This window comes from Myotis yumanensis, unplaced genomic scaffold (assembly GCF_028538775.1).
Source record: "Myotis yumanensis isolate MYYU_CA2020_CCGP unplaced genomic scaffold, mMyoYum1.0.hap1 SCAF_11, whole genome shotgun sequence".
NCBI lineage: Eukaryota > Metazoa > Chordata > Mammalia > Chiroptera > Vespertilionidae > Myotis > Myotis yumanensis.
Genome location: NW_027223762.1, coordinates 18,528,945 through 18,555,554, shown reverse-complemented (window position 1 = coordinate 18,555,554; position 26,610 = coordinate 18,528,945). Strand labels below are relative to the sequence as shown.

General features: G+C 40.5%; 2 protein-coding genes across 5 annotated transcripts in view; both read right to left on the bottom strand.

Annotated features, from left to right (window-relative positions):
• LOC139019392 (regulator of microtubule dynamics protein 2-like) overlaps positions 1-25,031 on the bottom strand; it is a 32,557-nt gene extending 7,526 nt beyond the window's left edge. Inside the window, exons 1-7 of one of the 4 annotated variants that reach the window (XM_070428413.1) lie at positions 24,942-25,031; positions 20,668-21,135; positions 10,199-10,373; positions 7,879-7,981; positions 6,507-6,567; positions 2,179-2,254; positions 892-969 (exon numbers count right to left, since the gene is read on the bottom strand). In XM_070428413.1, the coding sequence (XP_070284514.1) occupies positions 892-969; positions 2,179-2,254; positions 6,507-6,567; positions 7,879-7,981; positions 10,199-10,373; positions 20,668-21,119 (945 nt within the window). In that variant the 5' untranslated portion in view covers positions 21,120-21,135; positions 24,942-25,031. Of the gene's footprint in view, positions 1-891; positions 970-2,178; positions 2,255-6,506; positions 6,568-7,878; positions 7,982-10,198; positions 10,374-20,667; positions 21,136-22,673; positions 22,695-24,725; positions 24,886-24,941 lie in introns of those variants that run through there. The other 3 variants (XM_070428412.1, XM_070428414.1, XM_070428415.1) reach the window with 3 other exon arrangements.
• On the bottom strand, positions 12,972-14,834 carry LOC139019562 (uncharacterized). Its single transcript, XM_070428562.1, has 3 exons — positions 14,818-14,834; positions 13,373-14,211; positions 12,972-12,976 (listed from the first exon to the last, which is right to left on the bottom strand). Exons 1-3 carry the CDS (start codon positions 14,832-14,834, stop codon positions 12,972-12,974), a joined length of 861 nt encoding a protein of 286 aa, XP_070284663.1.
• Positions 25,032-26,610: the final 1,579 nt, after the last annotated feature.

The following is a 26,610-nucleotide window of genomic DNA, read 5'->3' as shown; positions in this document are numbered from 1 at the left end:
TCTAAACAAATAATATACATTCAAGTTCCAGACTCATGTGAGGTTGGGTCAATGGTTTTTAAACTATAGAAGAGTCTCCTACCTTTAAGAAGACTCAGATTCTTAACACTTAAAACTGGAATAATAAAAACTGCTTATAAGAGATTATTTGAGAAAATTATTATTATTAGAGCCATTATAGGATTATTTGAGATAAGAAATGTAAGGAAAAAAATGCATATCTGATGTGTAGCAGGTGTTCAATAAAAGCAAGCTTCCTTCTTCATCCCTAATCCTCTTCAAGCCTCATTTTAAAAGTTTCCTTTCTTGCTTACCTGAATTTTCTCATTCAGAAATAGCATTTATCTTCATGGTAATTTTTCATGCATTTCTTAAGTATTATTTTCACATTCTGTTAATTTTCCACAAACTAATGTCATTTAAGTCACTTGGTCTTAGACTTAGCAGCTGCCTTTATTTCTATATGTCTTGTGTCCCTTTCTAAATTAAAGTTTTGAACAAAAGGACAGTGCTTTATTTATCTTCTGGCCAGTGAGCACATAATTTATACTCAATCAACTCTGAATAAAAAACATCCTCCCAAACAACAGAGAGTAGTGCACCAACACCCCCCAAGAGACCCCAGAGGGAGATAATGTGCCTGCTACAGGGGAAACAGAAAGGCAGTAAAGGAAGAAAATTTACATATTATTTAAAATAAATATATAAAATGTAAATATAAAACAAAAATATAAGTTATAAAATATAAATTTATAAACTCAAAGTTTGTAATTTTTTATCTATTTCCCTTATAGTAGGCACTACATAAAACAATAAAAGAATGAATAAGTCACTAAAAATATATCATACAATTAGAATATATTTAAATAAGATTTATAAATAAAAACTTACAGCATAACAGTATCTTCCATTGAGGTAATACAAAAAGGGTTCTGCAGGTAATAATTCGATTGCTTTATCTAGATGTTCCTGAAAGAAAATCCCAAAGAAATATCATCTCCCAAGGTTTCAAGGTAGCGTTGCATGGAACTGTGACTAGTAAATTCAAAGGAGCTTTACAATGTTGTTTCATCTTCCTCCTCAATCCCTATCATTAACACAACTCATTATTATCAATAATTCATTACCAAACATGATTGCTCAGAATTAGAACCAGAACTGTGCCTATGATTTAATAAGATTACAGATACGTTAAAGCCAAAATCTATATATATAAAAGGCTAATATGCAAAGTGTCCCCTCGGGAGTTCGACTAGGAGAATGGGAGTTTGATGCTCGCATGACGTGTGCTGACCACCAGGGGGTGGCGCGAAACATGGCGGGCAACTAGTAGCAGCAGCAGCAGCAGTGGGACTCTGAGGGAGCAAGGGAAGGAGGAGGCGGGGAGGCAGGGAGGCAAGGGAACCTGATTGGCCCTGATCACCGGCCAGGCCTAGGTACCCTACCCGTGCACAAATTTCGTACACTGGGCCTCTAGTGTCACTATAAAAACAGAAAATACCCAGTCACATTATTATCTGCCTATGACTTGCCCAGCTAAGTTTTTGATTCAGAGGCAAGCTTACAAATATCAAATGATGAGGGTACAATGGAGGAAAAAATAGCAGAACTGGATGGGAGAGGAATCTACTCCACTGACATCATCAAATGGTTACAGGGGGTTGAAGAACAAAGAACTTTCTGCCCATCACTATAATTACTGAAACTGAGGGTTTATTTATTGAGCTATGACAACTACAGGCACATGATACATGATGTGTATTACATTACTTATTTTATTCATCTACCATGGTCATTTTAAGGCTGAGATTGGATTCTACTCTACCTGCAAATCGATATGCAGAAAATGTTAACTAATTAGTCCAGTCATGCTTACAGTATTGGTGAGCTCATGGCCAACAGGCTAATTCTCTATCTTTGAAAAAATTATACTTGTCTACTATGTGACTTTTTTCAAGATCTAGAATAATAATAATCTCTAATCACCCAAACAATTTGATTCCTTTTGGCACAGTACTATTTGAAGAATGTCATTTCATTTTATTTAAATAAAAAGGATGAATTTGTAGAGGTTAATTTGTTGAATAATTTCATTTAGACAGGTTAATGGAACATATGGCTACATTAAAACATTTTTGCCCCGCCATGGCCCAAAACATTTTTTATATCAAGAAATACCTTGAAGCAATATCCATAGTTGACTTTGTTTTGTAAGCCCTCAAACTCAGATACATAGCCACACAAAACCGCATACCTGAAAAAAGTAAAAACAGTGGATATTGTGTGAACTTCTTCAAATACCATCAAATATAACAGTTAAAAAATGTCTTTGGCCCAGCTGGTGTGGCTCAGTGGTTGGGCGTCAACTTATGCTCCAGGAGGTCATGGTTTGATTCCCAATTAGGGCATATGCCCAGGTTTCAGGCTCAATCCCCGGTGGGGGGTGCACAGGAGGCAGCCAATCAGTGATTCTCTCTCATTATTGATGTTTCTATCTTTCTCTCCCTCTCCCTTCCTTCTGAAATCAATAAAAAGTATATCTCTAAAAATGTCTTTGAAGTAGTCATTAAAATTTAACAAAAGTATTCACGTGGATGCAAGGGCCCTGAAAACAATGAATACTTGACATGAATGTGAGACCAGTTTCCTCATCTATAACTGAGGACACCACCACCATCTATCTCATACGCATGCTGTGAGGGTAGATACCCAAAACATGTAATTGCTTGTAATACTGCCTGGCATATAGTGAGTTTCAAGAAATGTTAGCTGCCACTATCACCATCATCAACATTAAAGTCACAAAGAGGCTCTCAGAAAAAAATTTAATCATGAAAGCATTAAACTGAAAAATACATTGGATCAACAAACCCCTGCTTCTTCTTTAAAAATAAAAATTAAAATGTCATGGCCTCCTTTAATGTCATTTCAAGATAAAAATAAGTATGATGACTCAAACTAAATGAAGTCAAAGGTAATTGTAGAATATGCTTTTTCAAAAAATTTCCCATGTCCCTCTACCCTTCCTTGGAAACACTGCATTACTAAAACAGAGCAGCCCGTGGATTGTTTACTTTTTTCCCAATGGGAACATAAAATTTACATAAATAATTACTTGACTATAAATTAAATATGCTGTCTGTTCAGCAATTTGCTTACTCTAAAAATTGGGGATATATTACTTTTCACATTCAGAGTGCTTCTGTCTGTGCAAAAGTCTTTGGAGTATTTATTTCAGAGTGTTTCTGTCTTAGGCAAAATATTCATTTACCTAAGCATTTCAAGAGGAGGTGTTAATTTTCACTTGCATCATCCTAACTGAAACGAAAAAGGGAATTCTGGGTGTTATTGAACTCTGTTGTTCCTGTGGATAAGTATAACTTTCAAGTATAGATATGAAGTGAACCATTTTCTTATTTTGGACCAGTAACACTGTTTCGGGACACAAAAGATCACATAGTTCACATAACTTAGGCACAACCAATGAAATGACCACTTTTCAATGATGACTTTTTGACTTCCTACCTTCCCAGTTTCTACATCATCAATGGAATCTGCGACTGTAGAAGCAAGAATGATGACTAAGTCAACCTACTAAAAGTGATGTGAACACTTACTAGATGAGCAAATACTACTACTCGCAAATTGTCAAATCAGAGTGCATTTCACATACATCTCTGCAGCCACCAGAGAATTTATGATGAGATGACAGGAGAAAGACTCGAGCTCATCAGTGGTAGCCACTACTGTCCCTTCGATGCTCTTTTTTAAAAAAATATATATTTTATTGATTTTACAGAAAAGAAGGCAGAGGGATAGAGAGTTAGAAACATCGATCAGCTGCCTCCTGCACACCTCCTACTGGGGATGTGCCCTTGACTGGAACCGAACCTGGGACCTTTCAGTCTGCAGGGTGACGCTCTATCCACTGAGCCAAACCAGTTAGGGCCCTTCCATGCTCTTTTGAAATGCTCTCTGTTCTGTCATTCCTCCCAGAGAGTTCCAGAATGTGGAGCAAAGTCCCACACAACTGCGTATCCAAACTCCCCACTTTTGTTATGGGTGTTGTAACTTATTTGGACTTAAAACCTTAGGCCACTTTTTAAAAAATAAACTTTTATTTCAAAGTAGCTTGTGATGTTCAGGAAAGGTGCAAAGACAGCACAGAGTTCTCATGTACCCATATCCAGTTTTCTCTATTGTTTTCATCTTACATTACTAGACTATATTTATCACACCTGTATCAATATTGACCTACAATATTGATACATCTTCACAATGAACCAACATTAACAAATTATTAACTAAATTCTACTTTATTCAAATTTTCATCTGTTTGTCCCTAATGTTCTTAAATTTTGACACTTTCTCCCCTTCCTTCCTTCCATATTATTCCTATTAATTAACACCTTGTTCTGTATCTTTTACATGAAGATCTTTTTAATTACTACTGTTATCCATCATATGCCCTGTTCCTCCTAATTTGTGCTATTTTCTAATTTTTATAAGAATGCCTTCTATATCTTTCCCCACTGACAAAACTACTAACCACGGTAGTGTTTAAGACATAGACCTGGAACACTAGAATCATCTCTAGATTGACAAGGATATTGACAATCGCTATTCTGTGGAATAATGAGGCCCAAACCCTCCTGTCAGCATGGACAGTGCAGAAGCTTGCCCACATTTCTACATCTTGTTCACAAGAATTTTAGGAGTGAACTTGCCTTAATACCTTGCTTAAATCCAGATACACTGGCTCCATTTCCCTATTCTATCTACTAGCAAAGAAAAAAAAAAAAAGACCATGTCACATTTTAAGAAAATCTATGTTGGGTCTATTTGAATGTCCTTATCCAGAGATTCAGAGAACAACCCAACTAACCATCAGGGCTGGAATTAAAGGAAACGAATCTATGTTCACCGATCTACAGCAGTGGAATCAACCATCTAATTTCTGAAAATGAGAACTACTTAATGCACATGTGGTAGTTCTAGGCTTTTATAGTACTCTCAGCACATTCTCTCCAAGTTACTCTTAAGGAAAAAACACACGCGATTTATGAAATCATTACATGAAATATGTACATTTTCCCTTATAAATAATCTGTCACTAGAGTCTTATTTTTTTTATAATCCCTTCTGAAGTCTGCTTCTTTAAAGTCTAAAGTACTATGTATCTTCCTACATATCATAAATTCACAATACATCTGACCACTTTCCCCAAAGGATCAGCACTGCTTTTCTGGCAATCAGTTCCACCTACGTCTCTGGGTGGGTGCTGTTGTTTTTTACATTGTTCAGCATTAAAAATGTAACTTAAGTTTTTACTTCCTAAACTCTCAAGTCGATGGGAACTCTGAAGAAAGTTATTCACACTATGGTCTACTGCCTCCACCTAGAGGTCATTCAAACTACACGCATCTTGACAAAAATTCTGTATTTTATTGGCATTGATATGGAATATATCTTTAATAATTGACATTCTTTTTCAACAACTACTAAAACAACTCCGTTCATTGTCCTGCAGCACTTCTGCCTGAGCATGAATGCTATTTATACTGGACAAAAGCAGAGGAAGAATAATGTGATAGAATACTGAGTATTTAAGAATATAAGCTCTGCCTTTGTTTTTCCATTTGTTGTGTGAGCCTTGGATATTAATCTACTCATCAACACACACACAGCCTTGCTTACCTCATCTGTAAAATGAAAACAAGTTGTTCTGTGAATCACATGCTCCGAGGCATGTGGATATAATTTGTGAACAGTAGAGCACAACAAATATGTAAGACATTATTTATAATTAAGGTCAGGCCAATTTGGCTAACAAACTGCAAATCCATTGGTGGTTTTAGTCTCTTGATTCCAGAACAGAAAGCTTGTGTAGCCATAAAGTTACAAAGCAATTTCATTCTGGAAAAGATGAAGATGAAAAACAAGCCTTTAAAATAATATGGTTTTTCAGTTATTCCCTCAGTGTTAGTCTTTTACGATAATTATTCCTAAGGATTTCGCCTTTTATTTCAAAATGAAGGCTTATAAACCATCACACAGCCCTGTAAACCATGGGTCTGCAAACTTTTGCTGCAGGGCCAGCTAGCAAACATGTTCGACTCTGAGGTCAGAGCGTCTCTGTTGCAACTATTCAACTTCATCACTACATTTTGGTTAGAAACACAGCACCATTTTAGCTTTTGTGTTGTTGTTTTTTTTTAAGTTATGTTAAATTAGTTTTAATTAGAATTTATCAAATTCAAAGCCACTGGACTTGGTAGATTCACTTGTGAAATCTTCAATAAAAGTTCACCTTAAATGTATTTAAAATATACACAATGAAAAATACCTGAGAATAAACAGAACAAGAATAGTTACTGTTATCTACTAAATAGGTTTTTCAGCGAATGTGACAGACAGGTTAAATAAGTCAATCATGTTTTTACATTTCATTGTAATTCACAGAGGCATGTTAGAATTTGAAGGCTGCATAAATTCTATGTACTTACCACAGATGACAATGTCCATTCATGGGGGCTCTAGTAACAGCTTTTTCACCTAAAGTCTTTCCTGAAAGATAAACGGACTTACAATTAGTACCTTCATGTAAGTTGGTGGAGGGTAGATTATTGAATTAAATTAGTGGTTTCCAAAGTATGGCCCCAAGACCAGAAGCTTCACTTGGAAACTTGCTTAGAAAGCAAAAGTTTTGACCACAGGGGAGTGTTTAAAATTGATGACTCTCAGAACATTTAACACTGATATACTTTAATTTTCTCAGTAGACATAAAAAAATCAGTTTGTTCCCTGTGGTTAAATTTTTATTTACCTTCAAGTTAATAACTCTCTTGTCTACATTTTGTCTACGGCCTGCACGATGAATTGCTGTGGAAAAACTGTCCCCAGAAAGCGGATGATGAATATGTAAAGAACAAGAGGAGGCTTCCTCCCACCCTCCTCCCACCCTCCTCCCACTGAGACAGAATTATGGTGCAGAGGTCAACTGGCAAGGAAAACTACGGTGCAAGAAAAGTAATTACCGGAAGTTTGAAAATATTTCCTTCTTGGAAATAAAAAGGACAGAAAGAGAGACTGGAAAGAGGTCTGGAGTGCCCTGCTGCTTCTTCCTCTTGCTGTCTTACACAAGGAAAGCTTGGGAAAGAGAGGACTTGGGAATGCATGAATTAAAGAAGTTTCATGTCAAATTACTGCCCTGAAGGTTGTCATGGAGTTGGCAGTTAAGGAGCGTTTTGCTGGAAAGGGTTTTGTTCTGCAGTGCGAGTCAAGGGGACATGCGTATGTATAGACACCTTGACATTCTGGCTGGTTTTCTTTCATCGTTGTTATTAAAGGAAAAGTTCAAAAATATGCAAAAGAGTATAGAGGACAATAAAAAGAACCACCATGTACTTATTACTCAGCTAAAACAATGATCAGCTCAAGGCTAATCTTGTTTTATTAAGATCAATTTTGAAAAAACATTAAAGTCTGAGTAGTTATTTCTTCGTGGCACCCAGAGTTCTACGTTATAGGAAGTAAGAACGTTATTTTCATTGCAGTGAAACACTATTGCCTTCTGCCTGTTACTGGGTCTTGAAAATTACCACTTCACGTCTCTTCTGAGGTTTTATAAACATTAAAAGCTAAAATCTGAGTTTTTTAGTCGTCTATTCTATTATGCTTACATGTGGGGTTTTTTTAGTCCTGAAAATTTTTTTCCTGTCCTTAGACTATGTGTATTTTTTAGTACCAGGATATACTGAGATAGAATAAACATATGAGTTTTAGCTTAGATAATTCAGCTTTAATTAAAATTCATTAGTGTTTTATTATTGCCAACAATTGTCACTTGAGGATAATCAATCTTTACAAAATACTTACCGATATTAGCATAATGTTTCTTTTCTTCTGTATTTGTAGATAGCTCATACATGTCTCCATAAGCACGAACTAACCGCCAAATAAACTCTATTTCATCTCTAAACTGAAAAGAGAGACCTGCACATTAGATTAATTCACTCACTTGACCAGACTCTAAATGTTTTCCACTGTACCATCAAAAAGATTAGGCAGGTAAGCTGGTATTTATAGATGACTGAATCTATTCCTGTGCATATAACATTTTCAATTAAAATATTCCTGGCTACAGAATGTGATTTAATATAGTGTTACGTATGGAACTGAAAACTAATTAATACTATCCAGGCACTAGCTCCCACCTACGTAGAAGAGAGAACTGACAAGTGCCAGAATCCATACATCCCTCTGGGTTGTAGTATCTTCTCATTTACTTTCTAAGTTATCGACTATTGATATGATGCTTCAAGGGACAGTTCAGATAATATCAGATACTACAGATCACATATGCTCAAAAGAGCAGTGTTTTTTTTAACCTAAATTACTTAAATATAATCCTGGAGATTTAAAAACTTTTAGACAATGTGTTTAGAGTTGCTAGATCCTCAAAGATTAGGCTTGCTCATTGGAAAGAGATTTCTTGCTCCGTGAGATACTGCAAACCCTTATTTGGTGGTGGTGGTGATGACAATGGCAGGGATGGGCTTTCCCAATTCAGCCCAACATTAAACACTGGAAACTGACCGCTGGTAGAAGTAGATTAAAACACTGATGGTTTTGCCCCGGGTGGCTCGGTTGGTTGGAGCATTGTCCTGTACCCCATAAAGGTTGCAGATTCGATTCCCAATCAGGGCACATACCTAGGTTAGGTTGAGGGTTTGATCCCTGGTTGGGGTGCTTACCAACTGATGTTTCTCACATTGATGCTTCTTTCTCTCTAAAATCAATACACATATCCTCGGGTGAGGATTAAAAAAATACTGATGGCTGTTACATGAATAAGTTAGAAAACTTAAAATGTAGCTCTCCTCTCAAGAGTAGCAGTGTGCCTTGTTATTTATGTTATCAAATAGTTATTAAATATAATAAATTAACAAAAATCCAAGTAAATCTGTATAATCATATCTCTGGTTCTCATTTTTATAATCTTAGAACCTAAGAAAGTCGTATATATACTTTTTAGAACTATGTATCTTTTACTTATTTATTTTAATCCTCACCTGAAGATATGTTTATTTTATTTATATGTTTTTATTGATTTCAGAGAGGAAGGGTGAGAGAGAGAGAGAAACATCCACAGATGACAATGTCCATTCATGGGGGCTCTAGTAACAGCTACGATAAGATGAGAGAGAATCACTGATCAGCTGCCTTCTCTGCACGCCCCCTACTGGGGATCAAGCCTGCAACCCAGGCATGTGTCCTTGACCGGAATTGAACCTGGGACCCTTTAGTCCGCAGGCTGATGCTCTATCCACCGAGCCAAACCAGCTAGGACTATTTTTTTTTTAAAATATATTTTATTGATTTTTTACAGAGAGGAAGGGAGAGAGATAGAGAGCCAGAAACATCGATGAGAGAGAAACATCGATCAGCCGCCTCCTGCGCATCCCCCACTGGGGATGCGCCTGCAACCCAGGTACATGCCCTTTACCGGAATCGAACCCGGGACCTTTCAGTCCGCAGGCCGACGCTCTATCCACTGAGCCAAACCGGTTTCGGCACCAGCTAGGACTATTTATTGATTTTAGAGCAAGGAAGGGGAGAGAGAAAGAGAAGAAAACATTGACGTGAGAGAGAAACATGGATTCGTTGCCTCTCACACAGACCTCAACCAGGGACCAGACCCACAACCTAGGCACTTGCCCTGAGTGGGAGTCAAACTCATGACCTTTTGGTGCAAGGGCGCATGTGCCAACCAACTGAGCCACATCACACAGGGCTCTTATATATACTTTTTAAAAATATATATATTTTATTGATTTTTTACAGAGAGGAAGGGAGAGGGATAGAGAGTCAGAAACATCGATGAGAGAGAAACACCGATCAGCTGCCTCCTGCACACTCCCCACTGGGGATGTGCCCGCAACCAAGGTACATGCCCTTGACCGGAATCAAATCTGGGACCCTTGAGTCCGCAGGCCGATGCTCTACCCACTGAGCCAAACCGGTTAGGGCTCTTATATATACTTTTAAAAAATTTTAGTCATATTAGAGAAAAATTTTGTATCCATCATTTATCTTTTGTAAACTGTGACACAATTATAATGGGCATGATATGAATAGAATCATAGATTAAATAAAAAATTAAAGCTATACAAACTCGTTAACATATATATCTTACCTTTTCTTTGTGGTCACAAAGTAGTTCAAAACTCTCCATCTTTTTAGACTCATCCATACGTAAGTTATCTGCCTTCTGAAGAAGGGCATCTAAATTTAATTCCTCAACACATTTGTTAAGTGCTTTACGGACTGGAAAACTCTGTTCTTCTGTATCAGTACTAGCTGTAATATACCTAAAATTGCAGAAATTATATCAACTCTTAAAAGTTATACTCCAATAGCCAGAGTGATCCTTTTAAAATGCAAGTCAAATCGTTCCACTCTTATGCTGAAACCCTGCTATGGTGTCCCCTTCACTCAGAGAAAATATTCAAGTCCTCACAAGCGTCTACAAGGCCCTATATTTGTCTCCCAACCACATCACCTCTCTGACGTTGGTTCCATACTACTCTTATCATTCATTCAGCTCCACACTGGCTAGTCATACTCCGACCTCAGGACCTTTGCTTGCTCTCTCCTCCTTCATGTCTCAGCTCCATTGTCATCTTCTCAAATGTGGCCCATCCAGACTACTCTATTTAATACTGCAACCTCCACACATTCTCTTCATGGCCAATCTCTCTTAGCTTGGCATTTATTTTCTGTAATATCATCTTCTAATACACTATATCATTTACTAATCTACTACAGGTGCTACTTTTTATCAGTATCACCCCCACTAGATTGCATGCTCCCTGACAACAGGATTCTTTGTTTTATTAACCGATGTTTCAAGTGCCTAAAACAGCATCTGACACATAGTAGATATGCACTGAATGTTGTTGAATGTATGATACAGCGTTGTAGGAACTCAGTAGGCATTCAAATACACACACACACATATATTTATAGTTCAAGATAATGTTCTCACTCTCAACTTAGGTTTTTACAAATTCATGCTACCTTCCACATTTCCCTTTTTTGGTGGCATACAAAAACAATTTGTTTTCATTTATTCAAGCCCTGTCCTATTCTAAAAAGATTTTAAGGCGGTATGTAAGGATACATAACATATAAGAGAACTAATTAGAAATAGTAAAAAAAGATAAAACCAAGGCCAAATGTGAGTGAGGTCAATAAAAACAATACATATATTTTAAATCTCTACATCCTTGCTATGAGGGACACAAATGTCTGTATCTTCCAGCAGCCATGCAGTTACAGCCCCCAGCAGATATTAACAAAGATATAAATGAAACAAGTTTTTGAGAGAAGTGCAACTATTTCCAATATAAAATAAATTTATTTCAAAGTCCTTATAACGAAGACATTATATGAAATGATATTCAACCTCTTCTACAACATTATTAATGGAAACTTCATTCTTCCAGTTGCCCAAGTGAAAAAACGTAGAATCATCCTTGACCTTCTTTTTCTCTCCTAAGCAATATCACCTGTTAGAAATTCCCTATTGGTTCTATCTTCAAAATACATCCAGAACATAGCCACTGAAAACTACTACACATTGAGAAAACTACAGCACATTGAAAAAGCTTCAACACATGTGAAGGCACAAATGGAAATCTCATGTTATCGGTTTGAAGACTTACTATTGTCAAGATGTCAATATTACCCAAAGATTCAGTGCAATCCTTCTCAAACTCCCAACAATGTCTTTTGTAAAGACAGAAAAATCCATCCTAGAATGCATACAGAAGATCCTGAGTAGCAAAAACAATCTTGGAAAAGAAGAACAAAGTTGGAGGTCTCATACTTCCTGATTTAAAAACTTATTACAAAGCTACAGTGATCAAAACAGTGTGTACTGGCATAAAGTCAGACATATACATCAATAGAATACAATAGAGCCCAGAAGTAGACCCTCACATATACGGTCAAATGATTTTTGACAAGACTATTTAATGGAGAAAAAAAGAGTCTCTTCAACAAATAGTGCTGGGGGTGGGGGGTGGGGGGGGGGGTGGAGCCAAGGGCGGGGAGTAAAAAAACAAAAATAACATCTTAGCCCAATGACAAATATAAGGAACATTTTATTACGATAATTGAAAATAATGCAAATTCCTTTCCTCTAAAAAGATTAATTCTATTCTAACTTAAGTATTTTTAATTGCCCATATACATTGTCCATTCATTATTTAGTCTGATAAATATATTTATAAACTTTGTATAATATAATAGAAAAATATAAAAAATATTCACTCTTAAAAATAAAAATTTTAGAGATACTTTTTAAAATAAAAATTTTATTTGACAATTTAAAAATAAAAATGTTGGAAAAAACCTGAAATGTATTAACTTTAAAAAATAAAAATTACTAATATATACATTTTTTATTTCAGAGTTCTCTGAATTCCCAGACACATGCATACATAAATGTGTATTAAAAGTATTTTGTTAAAATATCTGGTTTCAGTAGTCTACATATTTCCATGATAATGTTTTTACATATAATTTTTGGTCCTTGTATTAGTAAAAACATCATCTGTCAGTGAAATGTGTGGCATGAGAAATATAATTAAGAAGTCTTATGTAAATGAAAATTTCTGAACTGATAAATATGGAAATATACAGGGTGGGGCAAAAGTAGGTTTATAGGTGTGAGTATTATTATTTACTTGTTGTATTATTTCTCATACGAACAACTATAAACCTACTTTTGCCCCGCCCTATATATATATTATATAGGAATACTATCTCCAATCATGAGACAAGGATAAAAGATGTTAAACTCTCAAACAATGTAATACATTTAGAAGACCTATATATCAAAGCTTGACGTTATTTTCAGATCACAAATGTATTACAACAGTCACTCAGAAATCTGGGCCCTGTCAATCTATAAGTAGTAAATCTGTTAAAAGCCTGAAACACATGAATAATGTTTGACTTCCATATTCCAATATTATGAATGAACTATTTTTCAGAAAACACAGACATTAAAATTAAATATAAACTGCAACATAGCAATCTTTTTCAGAAAATGGAGTGAAGCTTAGTAAGGGAGGAGGCTTCGGGGAAAACTGGGAAGTGATTTCTACAGACTGTAGAGTACGCCTGGTAGGAAAACTTCCGATTTGAGCTGCCCTTCTAAGAGAGGATAAAATCTGAGGCGACCTTAAGTTAGGAATTTCAATAGGTGAAGATTTGTCTTCATCTTGAGATGACTGAGCAATATTTCCACCATCAAAGCAATCTGAGTTAACTTCCATTATAACTGGGGTAAACTTCCTACTAGGTTTATAAAACGAAGCAAATGCAACATTAGGGGGAACAGAATTGGCGCTTTCAGAGGTCTGCTGCTGAATCACAGCTGGAGGATGACTGGCTCTGCAACTCTGAACATCAGGAGGAAGGAGCTCTTTCTTTGGTTGGCTTCTTTCTTGTGTGTCACTGGCAATTTCTCTTTTTTGATGAGAATGGGAAATGCGAGTTGGGACAGAAATGAAGGTTGCTGTGCTTGGTCTGTAGGGATCTCTAGCAGCATCTATCGGATTGGCCAAGGAATGAACTTTTGTTTCAAAACTTATAAAATATTTAATGCTATAGTCAGGAGAACAAGAACTTAAGTATTTTTCAACATCGGCAGTAGTTGAGCTTTTAGAAGCTCCTGGAGTTTCACTTGGATTGTTCATGTACTCACTACTTGATTGAAGATCAAAATACAGAGAGCTTTCATAACAGGAAATTATACTTGGTTTACGGGTAGAGAAGTGTCTCCGGGATTTAAAAGCAAAATTTTCTGGGGAAGTTTTTAAATTACTGAGGCTGCTTTTGTCTTCAGAATCAAAGTTAGCTCTACTTTCTTGACGCTGAAGGGTAACACTGCTTTTCTGAAATTTACTGAATAAAGAATGTCCATCAGAGGAAGATGAGAAAGCAGATATTCTTGATGGAGTAGTGAAATTTTTACTTCCTCTACGTATACTGACTTTTTGTATTTTAGCATAGTTTGCAGGGAGATCATAAAAGTTAGGTTCACGAGTAACAGAAGAGGTCCCATGGTGCAAGGGGTCTGAAGTAACTCGATCTTCAGGACAATACTGTTGGAAGTTCTGGTCCTTTTTGTAGCAGCTAGAGTGAGAAAAGTGTCAGATGAGGAAAAAAATAGGCAGCGGACGTGGAAACCTCCCAAGCCTCCTGAAGAATAATATCCACCTTATCAATATGGAAACAACAGGGAACAAGAAAATTATAGCAGCTAAAGCAGATGGTCACACAGGTATCCAAAAGGATGCTAAGTCTAAAAGACTGTCTCTAATTACCTCTACGTACCTGCCCAGTCTATTAAACCTTGGGGAAGAGAAATTGAAAGACAGAGAAGCAGGCAGAAAGAAAGATCAGGGGAAATACACGAGAGGGCACAAAACTAAAGGATCCCCTGAAGGAAAAGGTAGAACTTTCCATCTTAGAAAATAATAAGCCATAATATCTGCTTGAGAATATTAAGTTCCTCTAGTGATAGGAGTTAGTAAAATAAATGTATACCATGCATTTTAAAATATTAACCACAGATTAAACAGAATCACTCGCAAGACTATTTCAGATAAATATCCAGATATCCCAGTTATTCAGTCACAGTGGGACACTAAAGGAAGCATTAAAGCTTGGTTTATGAATATATCAATGAGCTTTAGCTCATAAATATACAGAAATTTTTTTTTCTTTTTAAAGGCTTACCTTACACATTTTCCCATATTAAGTTTAATCAAAAAATAAATCTCTCCCTTCCTTTCTAAGCCATCATCTTTAAGCCATAAAATGCCTGTATAGGTGGAACAGGTCAGAAGACTGAATGTTTAAGTTGCTTGTGGAATTAGCATGGCAATAGCACAGAATGTGATGACAGCAGACTCTAGAATCTAATGACATCAATTTAGAATAAAATTGTCCTGCGGCTCACCTTTCTGAAAAGCTCCAATCCACGTGACTGTAGAATATGTATTCTAACTTTGTCATGTTTAAGGAGTCATCTAAGAAATCAAGTGATGAGAAAACAGCAAAATGAAGGCCATAACATATACAGTATATTGGCACAATCCTTTGCTTGGGATGGTCTCTCTTACTGGCTGCTCTCCATACCCTTGTCCTACTAACTCATTCTTCTTTCACCAAACATGCTTTACCCCAGGTTTTTACACCATCCAGTAATATGGAAAGTGACTACGTATTATAAAACTTGATCTGAAGATATCCTGAGAAAGTAAAGAAAAAAACATAAAACCTAAACAGCAAATGTTATTGCCCCCTTCTACCTCGCTTCATCTACCTTGGCAATAAAGTGTTCCATCTGATTGCATAGACCACCGCCAAAATGCCTTTGAGGATGTGGAGCAACAGGAGCCCTTGTTCACTGTTGGTGGGAATGCAAAGGAGCCCTTATTCATTGTTGGTGGTTCACCTTGGAAGTGAAGACAGCCACTTTGGAAGACAGTTGAGAGGTTTCCTACAAAACTAAACATACTCTTACTATACAATCCAGCAATCGTGCTTCTTAGTATTTACCCAAATGAGACAAAAACTTATGTCCACTCAAAAATCTGTACATGAATGTTTACGGGGGCTGTCTTGATAATTGCCCAAACTTGGAATCCACCATGACATGATGTCCTTCAGTGGGTGAATGGATAAATAAACTGTGATACATCTAGACAATGGGATATTATTCAGCACTAAAAAGAAATGAACTGTCAAGCCATAAAAAGATATGGAGGAAACTTAAATGCATATTATGAAGTAAAGGAAGTCGATCTGAAAAGACTACATACTGTATGATTCCAACTATATGACATTCTGAAAGCGGTATGACTATGGAGACAGCAAAAAGATCAGTGGTTGCCAGGGTTTGAGGGGAGAAAGCGATGAACAGGCAGAGCACAGAGGATTTTTAGGGCAGTGAAAATAGTCTGATACCATAACAATGGGTTCATATCATTAAACATTTGTCCAAATCCATAGAATGTACAACCAAGAGTGAACCCTAAGGCAAACTATGAACTCTGAATGATTATGATGTATTAATATAGGTTTTATGGTACTGTGTAATGGGGAGGTGGGGGGATGTGTGGGGTCAGGGGCATATGGGAAATCTCTGTACCTTCCCCTCAATTTTTTCGGTGAACCTAAAACTGCTCCAAAAAAGTAGTCTCAATTTTTTAAGAATCAAGGGGGGAAAAAAAGTGTTCAGGGCCTTACATTCTTAGGACACCAGGCAAGATGTGTAATAGAGTTAGAAGCCCAGGGAGCCCTGCTGGTGTGGCTCAGTTGGTTGAGTGTTGTCCTCTGCACTGAAAGGTTGCCAGTTCGATTCCGGTCAGTACACATGCCCAGGTTGCAGCTAGATCTCTGGAAGGGGGTTCGCAGGAAGCAGCCAATCGATGTTTCTCTCTCTTTCTCTGTTCCTTACTCTATTTCTAAAAATCAATTTAAATAATCTGTTTTAAAAAGAAGCCCAAAGAGCATGGCTCTCTCCCCAGCAATCTACTATTTTTCCCCGTGTTGTGAGATAGTTGTCTATTGCTCCTAAGTCACACTAAGATCCACGAGTACCTTTTCCAAAAGGAAATCTTTTGCGACTGAATCTTTAACACACACACACACACACACACACACACACATAAGCTCTAAACTAGAATTGACTGAGTTAATTTGCATCGACAAATTCAAGTTTTCCCACATTATCAAAAACGGAGCTGGTGAACTGAATTCAGTTACAGAGTAATGTACATTTACATCTTTAGCTGATCTGAGTGTAGTGAATGTAAATTATTCAACCTATTACATTAATTATAGTTATTTGTACAAATGGCTTACCAGATATATCCAATTATGCAAAGAAACAACAATGTTCATCACTAAATTAGCACTGGTTAAGTTTTGTTTTGTTTTTTTCCATTACAATATTAAACTCTTGTGACTTGAAAGGTAGAAAAAATACTTCTTGGGGATTACCAAACAATTTATTAGGCTACCTCTAGAATTTCCCTTTCCACCATTAGTTCCTTTAGAAAGAAAGAGAGTTCATTAATTCACGAGATAGTAGTTACTAAATGCAGTTTAGTAAATATAAAGACATAGTACATGGTTAAGGATTTGAACAAATCCAATAACAAACAGCAAGTAGTTTTATAAACAACAGAAACAAAAAAATACATATTTTAGGTCAACCAGTACAGATGTGTTCCAGCAACATCAGATGTGTGGAATACGACAATGAAAACATGGGGGTCCCCACCCTAAAGAATTTCGGGCTATGTCATATCCACTGGTGCTTCTTTACTTACTTGCCTATTTTACTCCTCAAAAACACTAGTCAAGCACAATTTCTTTATTCATAAACCACTTGTGTTTGCCTCTAAGAGAATATTATGGATGTTCCTGGTTTTAGAATTCAGTGGATTATCCCATGGGAGGAAGAAATTGACTTACTTGAACATTCTCAAATCTTTTTAGGTCTCCACTGTCAATACAGTAGCCACTAGTCCAATATGGCAATTTAAATTTAATTACAATTAAATAAAATTTAAAAATTAGTTCCTCAGGTATACTAGCTGTACTTCAAGTGGCTGCTACATAGCACAGCATAAATTTTGAACATTTCCATCATCGCACAAGGTTCTATTGAACTGCACTTATTGGACCATCCTATCTAATAATAGAAAAACATGGTAATTAACTGTACCTCCGACACGCTTCCCATTGGTTAATCAGGGCGATATGCAAATTAACTGCCAACCAAGATGGCGGCCGGCAGCCAGGCACCTGAAGCGAACAGGAGGCTTGCTTGCTCCAGTGAAGGAGGAAGCCAAGGTTCCCCGCCTGCCACTGCCGGCCTCTGAGCTGCAGTCTAAGCAACTATGTTGCAATTATAGAATCTAAACAATCCCCATGCTCTCAGACAGCCGGCCGAGCTGGAGTTGCAACAGTGTTTTAATTATAGAACCCAAACAAACCCAGATACCTGCTTTCAGCAGCCAAGGTCTCAGAGCTGGAGCTAAGCCTCAGAGCTAAAGCCGGCTCTCAACTCCAGTGACAGCCATAGAAGGTAAATAAATCCCAGAAAAAAAGAAAAAGAAAAAAAGGAGAGGTTGGGAGCTTCAGTCATCTGCCAGCCTCAAAACGGCCCTCAGCCCCTCACCCAGACTGGCCAGGCACCCCAGTGGGGACCCCCACCATGAAGGGGGTGTGACCAGCTGCAAACAGCCATCATCCCCTCATCCAGGCTGGCCAGGCACCAAAGCGGGATGCCCACCCTGATCCAAGACACCCTTCAGGGCAAACCAGCCGGCCCCCACCTGTGCACCAGGCCTCTATCCTATATAGTGAAAGGGTAATATGCCTCCCAGCACCGGGATCAGCGGAGCCGTGAGGCCTCCTAGCACCGGGATCGGCGGAGCAGCGAGGCCTCCCAGCACTGGGATCAGCGGAGCTGTGAGGCCTTCTGGCCCCTGGAGCAGCGTGACAGGGGGCAGCGCCCAAACCCCCTGATCGCCCTGCGGCTCTGTGTGTGACAGGGGGCGGGGCCACAACCTCCTTATCCGCCCTGCTCTGTTCGTGACAGGGGAAGGCACCCCAACCCCCTGATCGACCCTGCTCTGTGTGTGACAGGGTGCGACGCCCCAATCCCCCCATGGGCCCTGCTCTGTGTGTGACGGGGTGGAGCCGCAACCTCCCCATCGGCCCTGCCCTGAGTGTGACAGGGGGGAGTACCCCAACCCCCTGATCGGCCCTGCTCTGTGCGTAACAAGAGGTGGCGCCACAACCTCCCCATCGACCCTGCCTTGAGTGTGACAGGGGGCGGCGTCCCAATCCCCCAATCGGCCTTACCCTGAGCGTGACTGAGGGTGGCATCGCAACCTCCCGATCCGCCCTGCTCTGTGCATGACAAGGGGCGGCGCCCCAGCTCCCCAATCGGCCCTGCTCTGAGCCCGACCAGGGGCTGCACCTAGGGATTGGGCCTGCCCTCTGCCACCTGGGAGTGGGCCTAAGCCAGCAGGTCGTTATCTCCCAAGGGGTCCCAGACTGTGAGAGGGCACAAGTGGGGCTGAGGGACAGCCCCCCACCACCAGTGCACAAATTTTTGTGCACTGGGCCTCTAGTCTATATAACAAAAGCCTAAGCAACCATTAGTGTAGAACGACCAGAATGACTGGTCGCTATGATGCACACTGACCACCAGCGGGCAGATGCTCAATGCAGGAGCTGCCCCCTGGTGGTCAGTGCGCTCCCACAGGAGGAGCACCGCTCAGCCAGAAGCAGGGTTCATGGCTGGTGAGCACAGCGGTGTGGCGGGAGCCTCTCCTGCCTCCGTGGCAGCACTCAGGAGTAGCGAGCCGAGTGGTAAGGAGCAGCAAGCAGGCAGGTGGTAAGAAGTGAGGGGTCCCAAACATCCTCTGAGAGGTCCGGGACTGCAACAGGATGTAGGCTGGGCTGAGGTACCCCTCCCCTCCAGTGCATGAATTTTGTGCACCGGGCTCTAGTTCTTATATAAGGAGCTACATATGAAAATTGCTGGAAGCCGGTCCATCCTTGCTGCTTGACACAGTTGCTGCAGGAAAGAAACATCTGCACAGCATATGTTTCAAGGGACCTGGCATATATAGCATATTGTTCTTAATATGTTTGCTCTCCTTAGCGCCATGTGTTTTAACCAAGGTCACCTCTCCGAGAAAGGTTGTTTCCCCAGGTGGGGATTTTTCCCTGAGGTTAGGGAGGAGATACAACCCCTTAATTAAGTGCCAGGCAGGTAGTTAAGCTACATAATCTTTACTTTCTGGAATGGAGATAAGAAACGCCCTAACCTTTGTAATAGAAATTGACAGGATTAAAATTGGCTGGTATAAATACGGATGTAACAAGACAATAAACATCAGATCCTCATCAGATCCTCATCAGCTCCTAACCAGAACTCTGACCAGAACTTTGGCTGGAGATCCTGGCTAGAGGTCCTGACTAGGCTGCTGATCAACTGAAGGCTGTCTTCGTGTCATTCCTTCTTCGCCGACTCCGTCCACACCTTTGGGGACCCCTGGACCCACTGGGGTTGGACTCCAGCAGAAAATAGGTTACAAATTTTAGCAAACAAATACTGTCTTCTTCAATACATACATGCTACCACCTAGCAGTAGTAAGTTACTTATATTATTTTATTCAATGCGGTCTACCCTAACTTAAATACTGACCTCTATTGAATATAGTTTTAATTGTAATATAAGCCAAAATAATCACTTTCTTTTATATCTTGTTTGTAGCAGAATACAGTGAGTATGCAAAAAATTTTATTCTTATATTATTTGTTAATTATTGTATTATTTATTATTTTTTACCTACTTTTGCCCACCCCTATATATGACTGGGAAGGCATAATGAAAGTACCTAAATAATAGCAATAATGCAATCAATAATCAATTCAACATGGAAAATATCTTAAAGAAACTTTATCCTCCATAATGCATAATGAAAGTACCTAAATAATAGCAATAATGCAATCAATAAGCAATTTAACATGGAAAACATCTTAAGGAAGCTTACCCTCCTTCACTTTCCGCTTCCTCTGAACTATTGCTTGTTCCTGAACTTTGAACTGTGGCAAGCCTTCTTTTCCTAGCTCTGTGCTGAGGACTAATCCTATGAGCAGTTGTCTTTCCTCCAAGTTCACCACATACACATTCCTCCAGCTTTGGAATGGTTTCTTTAAGAATTTTGATTTCCTCTCTGAGTTCTTCCATATTTGTCAGTAATTCGTTTAACTTCTCCAGTATCTGAAGCTGCCTTCCTTGATAGATCGCTGCTGTTCCTTGGTCATCCTGCATCTCATCTTGTGAAGTCACCAAATCAAATGCATTGCCCAGAGAAAGAAATTTAGGTAAATTCATTGCTGTCCTTGGTTTACAAACCTTGCGATACCACAAAAGAAGCAAACTGATTCCAGTAGTTCCCACCATGATGCCAAGTATCAGTTCTTTGTTTGTGGAATGAGGCATTTCTTGGTTTTTGTTTCTAAAATTAAAAAGCATAAATGTAAATGAATGTTGTCTCTGTCTTTGTACAAAACAAAAATGTTAGAGCTTTTTAAACAGCAAAAGCCAAGTCTAAATCATCAAATATGCACAAAAATACTTGATAAATCATAAATCATAAACTAAAATTTATTACCTTTATAATGTATGTGGCCCAGTGGAAATATTTACTTTAAGAATATTATTGAAGTCCATGGTAAAGTATCAACTTATTCTACATGACTGATCTGACATTTACTCTACTGTATCTTTTTAAAGGATGTGATAGAGATAAAAGCATTATTAAAAATTCCTGAAAAAACTATTTAAGAATTAAAACTATGCTTAACTGTGTTTGAACCTTTTATTTGTGTAAAATTAACTAGTATGCTGATTTCTGGGTCTTATCTAATCTTTAAAGAAGGCCAAAAAGAAGCTCTTCCTTAGCACCTAGTTCATATTTGTAGTATTGATATTTAGGGTGATAAACATTTTAAAACCCCAGAGCGTTGAGGTACAAAATATATTAGAGAACTTTGGCAAGTTTGTAATCCAACCCCCATCTCTGTTTTTTCAACATGGAGAGCAGAAATGCTAACATACGTGCAGCCTTCATCTCCTTTCTTCCTAGGACCCAGAAATCTTCTGCTCCTTATATTGCTATTTCTGTCTGGGGTCTTAATGTTTTCCTTTCTTTCAAATTTTAACTTAAAAATTTTCAATTGATTTTAGAAAGAGAGGAAGAGGAAGGGAGAGACAGACATAGCTTTGTTGTTCCACTTATTCATGCTTGTACTGGTGGCTCCTTGTACGTGGCCTGACCAGGGATCATGCAACCTTGGCATAAGGGGACGACGCTCTAACCAACAGAGCTACCCTACCAGGGCTCAAATTGTAACTTTTTAAAAAAGTAACAAAAAGTCATTTAATTGACTCTCTTCTCCTTCTGAAATGTCACCTTTCTGCATTCAAGGCCCCAGCTTTGGCCCACCTGATTCCATATAACCACAGCTACTTTGACTAAATGCACCTAATCTTTCTTTAGGACATCCCATCTTCACTAGTTTTATTGCTTGTCTCTGTTCTTAAAGTCAAAAGACCATTAAAGGAAAATAATAACATAAAGCCCCCTTTCCTTCTGACACTTTAAAATGGCACTCAGTATATGAGAACTATGATGAATTTACGTAGCATAAAATATAGTAAGGCTTTTTCACAGACTGAGAAGTTCCCCGAATTGCTTTCCCATCAACTTCTCCTATTTTGTATTAAATTTTGTTAGCAACTTGGAAGAACATTACAAATAATGGTAAACTGTCTGTTATAGAACATAAAATGTGTAATTTTTTTTTATTTTTCCCGACACTTTCTACAGCAGAAGAGCATTACAGCACTGCCACCTATGATCCCCGAGGAAAAGGAAACAAAGGAGTTAAATTCTTTAATCTCCCCAAGTCTGTAATTGCAGGGGAAAACCAAACAGAGCCTGGTAGTCTCACTGAGTTGGCCAGAGATCAGAGTTCAGAAGAACTGCAGCACCTACACTCTGTGTGGCATGGTCCTGAGGATGATGGAGGGATGCAGAGAAAGAGCTCCCGAAACAGGTAGAGGAGTCTTCTTAAATCTGTGATTGCACACCAGTCAGCACTTGCACGGAGTCAAACCCCATCGGGCCAGGGAAAGTACCATTCCTGGAGCTGTTAGCTTAACCATTCCTAAAGATGACACAGAACTGGCACATGTTCAAGTTCAGTGCTTATGAAATACATGAGGCTTTCCGCAGGGAACACAATGCCTTGGCAACCCTTAGCAGTGGGCCTTAATTAACCCTAGAGTTAAGGCTATTTAGACTTGCCCTAAGACAGCTTTAAAATGCCTTTAAACTAAAGGATCAAACTTATTTTTAAGTAATTTAACTGCCTTCAAGAGAAAAAGGTCAATACTCTTTAAAGTAGTAAAAAATAGTAATAATAATAATAATAATAATAATCCAGATCTCAGCAACATAAAAATCAGTGTTGATCATCCAATCAAAAATTACCAGACATGTAAAGAAGCAGGACAATGTTAAAACTACTATTACAAATATGTTCACTATCTAATGTAAATACTAAACATATGTTAACAGAGGCTCTGGCCAAGGTTTCAGGTTCAATCCCCAGTCGGGGTACATAGAAGAATCAACCAATGAATGCATAAATAAGTGGAACAACAAATAGATGTTTCTTTCTTTCTCCTCCTGTCCCTGCCTCTGTCTAAAATCAATCAATTAAAAAAATTATTTTGCAACTTATTAACTATATAATTAGATATAAGTATTATTCCAGTTACAAGGTTCAATTTGTAATGACAATGGAAAATGACATTTTAATTTAAGTTTTTGCCATCTGAAATTAATATGCAATACATAATTAGAGGTTATTCAGAGACGAGAATCAAGAATTCTACTGAAATCAAAATGTTGACTCAAAAAAATTTTTTTAACTTTATTTTTATGTTGACACTATTACAGATGTCCCCGTCCCCCCAACCCCCTTTGCCCACCTCCTCCCCGGCTCTCCCTTCAGCCTGGCCATCACCACGCTATAGTCTGTGTCCCTGGGTTATGCATACATGTTCTTTAGCTAAATCCCTTCACTTTCTTTCATCCAGTCTCCCCTACCCACCTCCCCTGAGGGCTGTCTATTTTGTTCATTAAATTCCACACATAAGTTGGATCATGTGGTATTTGTCGCGAAAGAAATGTCCATATTAAAATGTCTTTGTAGACAGTCACGAGAAAGTAACTTCAGAAAACATCATTTAATGTTTATGTTCTAGTTTAAACTAACTTTTAAATAAAAGTTATACTTTACTAAGTTAATTATAATGCTTTCAGCAATATCTAACACATATTCACTTAATTCATCAGCAGATTCTTAGGGGAAATAGGTAAAATATGTAACTGATAGAGTCAGGGGATGAACGAAAAGTCTTGCGGGGCGGGGGGGGGGGGGGGGGGGGGTAGAGGGACATTATGGGTTCCGGACAAGCCTGAGGTTTAAGATCTCCAAGGAGTCGCCCCGCGAACTTGAATTAAAGATCAGATGTCCCACAGCGACCTGGATAATCCGATCCGTGAAGTGTCAGCTAACGCTCACATTTCACCAGGTTTTCACAACTTTTCCTATTTTGTCATTTCTTTTTAATTTAAGGCTCTCTGGTGTTTGGGTTATTCGCATATGTTTGTGGCGCTGAACCTCCCGTCTCCGTTTGGGGTGAACCAGGTAGGAAGCGCGAGTGTGGAGCAAAACAGGAGCGTGTGTTGGCGGCTGACAGGTGAGACCCGGGTCCCCGGGGAGCGGCGAGCAAGTGCCTCCGGCGGGAACTCCGCGGGGTTTGCCCGACCCGCCGGGAGGCACACGCCGCCCCTCCGCACGCACCCCGGCCTCGGGGCTGCATCCCGCAGGCGCCCCCGCCCCCGGCCGGAAGAAGGACCCAGCGGGACCCCGGGCCCCGGCCGCGACCCGGAAGTGCTTCCCAACCTCGGCACACACCCCCGGCCGCGTCCCGTCCCGGCCGCGGAGCGCCCGCCGCCGCCTCGGCACGCACCTGTGCTCCCGCGCGGGCTCCTCTGCCGTCGGGGACCGGGACCCGGCAGCTTGGCGGGGCGAGCGGGAGGCAGCGGCCGGCGGACGGAGTCCCACAGCCCGCGGGCCCTGAGTCCGCGCCCGGCCGCGGCCCGACCCTGACCGCCGAGGCGCCGGGGGAGGAGCCCGCGGCCCCGCGCCCTCGGGTCCCGCCTCTTCGCGCGGCTCGTGCACTCACCTGGGCGGGCGCCCAGCGCATTGGGTCCCAAGGAAGAAAACTGCGCCCGCCTGGCCCTCGGCCCTCGCCGGACACGGAAGCCCGGAAGCTGCCTCCCCCCGAAGCGCGTCCCCCTTGCGCCCGCTCGGGGCCCCGCGGCCTCCCCGGCGGAGGCCCGGCGCGGGCTTCTCGCCTCCCGCGCTCCTTCCGCCCCGCGGCCCCCCGCCGCCGCCGCCGCGCCCACACCCACCCCCTCCCCTGGCGTTCGCCTGTTTGGGGCCCTTCGCGGGCCCAGGGTCAGGCGCGGGTGTCCGGTCATCACGGCACCGCCGCCTCCCTCGCTCCATTAGCTCCCGTTCCCTCTCCATGAGCGCAGCCCCGCCTGCTCGCCCCCCGCCGTTCCAAGTCGCCTCCGCAGAAGCTTCGCCTCTGAGAACTGAGCCTTCACTGTCTGCGGTTCGGAAGACGATAAAGTTCTGCCAAATAAACGAGCAACTGCTCGGGCACCCCCTTCGGCGCCCCCCACCCTCCTGCGTAAAAGGTCACCTGGTTCTCCAGGCCGGACAAAGCTACCGACGGGAGTTCCCGGGGATATAAGGCTGCAAATATGGCTCATGAGCTTTAGGCAGGCACATGCCAGAGTAAGCAAGCCCGGCCATTGTCCTGTCATGAAAACGAAGTCACTCCCCTCTTTTTCCTCTTTAAAAAAAGGAACGCTTTGGGGGAATTTGCGCACCATCGTGCATGGGGCCATGCCCGTCTCTAATGCCCACTGCCAGCGTATGGCGCCCAGGTCAGCCAGCGCGCGCTTCTCTGAGAACCGCCTTCAGCGCTGTTCTGTATGGTTGGCAGAGATGCTACAACGTAATGCTAAAAGGTGCGCCATTCCACCAGAACACCATAGAACGCAAGCCTGGCGTGCTTAGTGATAATAGGTTTTTATTTGAAAAGAAAAATAGGCCCTAGGCCAGTGGCCGGCAAACTCGTTAGTCAACAGAGCCAAATATCAACAGTACAAGGACTGAAATTTCTTTTGAGAGCCAAATTTTTTAAACTTAAACTCTATAGGTAGGTACATTGTTATTAACTTAATTAGGGCACTCCTAAGGCTTAGGAAGAGCCACACTCAAGGGGCCAAAGAGCCGCATGTGGCTCACGAGCCACAGTTTGCCAACCATGGCCCTAGACCCTCCGCCTGCGGACTGAAGGGTCCCCAGTTCGAGTTCCATTGGGGCCCAGGGCACATGCTCAGGGGGCGGGCTGATCCCCAGTTGGGGGCGTGCAGGAGGCAACCCATCAACGATTCTCTCTCATCATCGATGTTTTTCTCTCTCCCTCTCCCTTTCTCTCTGGAATCAATAAGAATATCTTTGAAAAAATAGAAAGGAAAACAGGATTTGATTATAAAAGAAACCTGACTGTTTCTTCAATACTTAAAAGGAGCTTAAAGCACCTTGAGATTGAGCTTTCCCGGGGGAGCCCACGGAACCGCTCCCTGCTGCCTCCCCAGCACACAACACAGAAGAGTCCCCAGTGCAAGCGTGGGGTGTGGGCCGAGAACAGGACCTTGCCACCTCTGCTCCAAGAGGGAGATGGCAGCTGGCAAGCTGGTGCTCACTCGTTCTTCAGGTTCAGGAAACAGGGTGAACTAGCTGGACTCTTCCTGTGTGCCTGTGCAGTACCGGCTCCT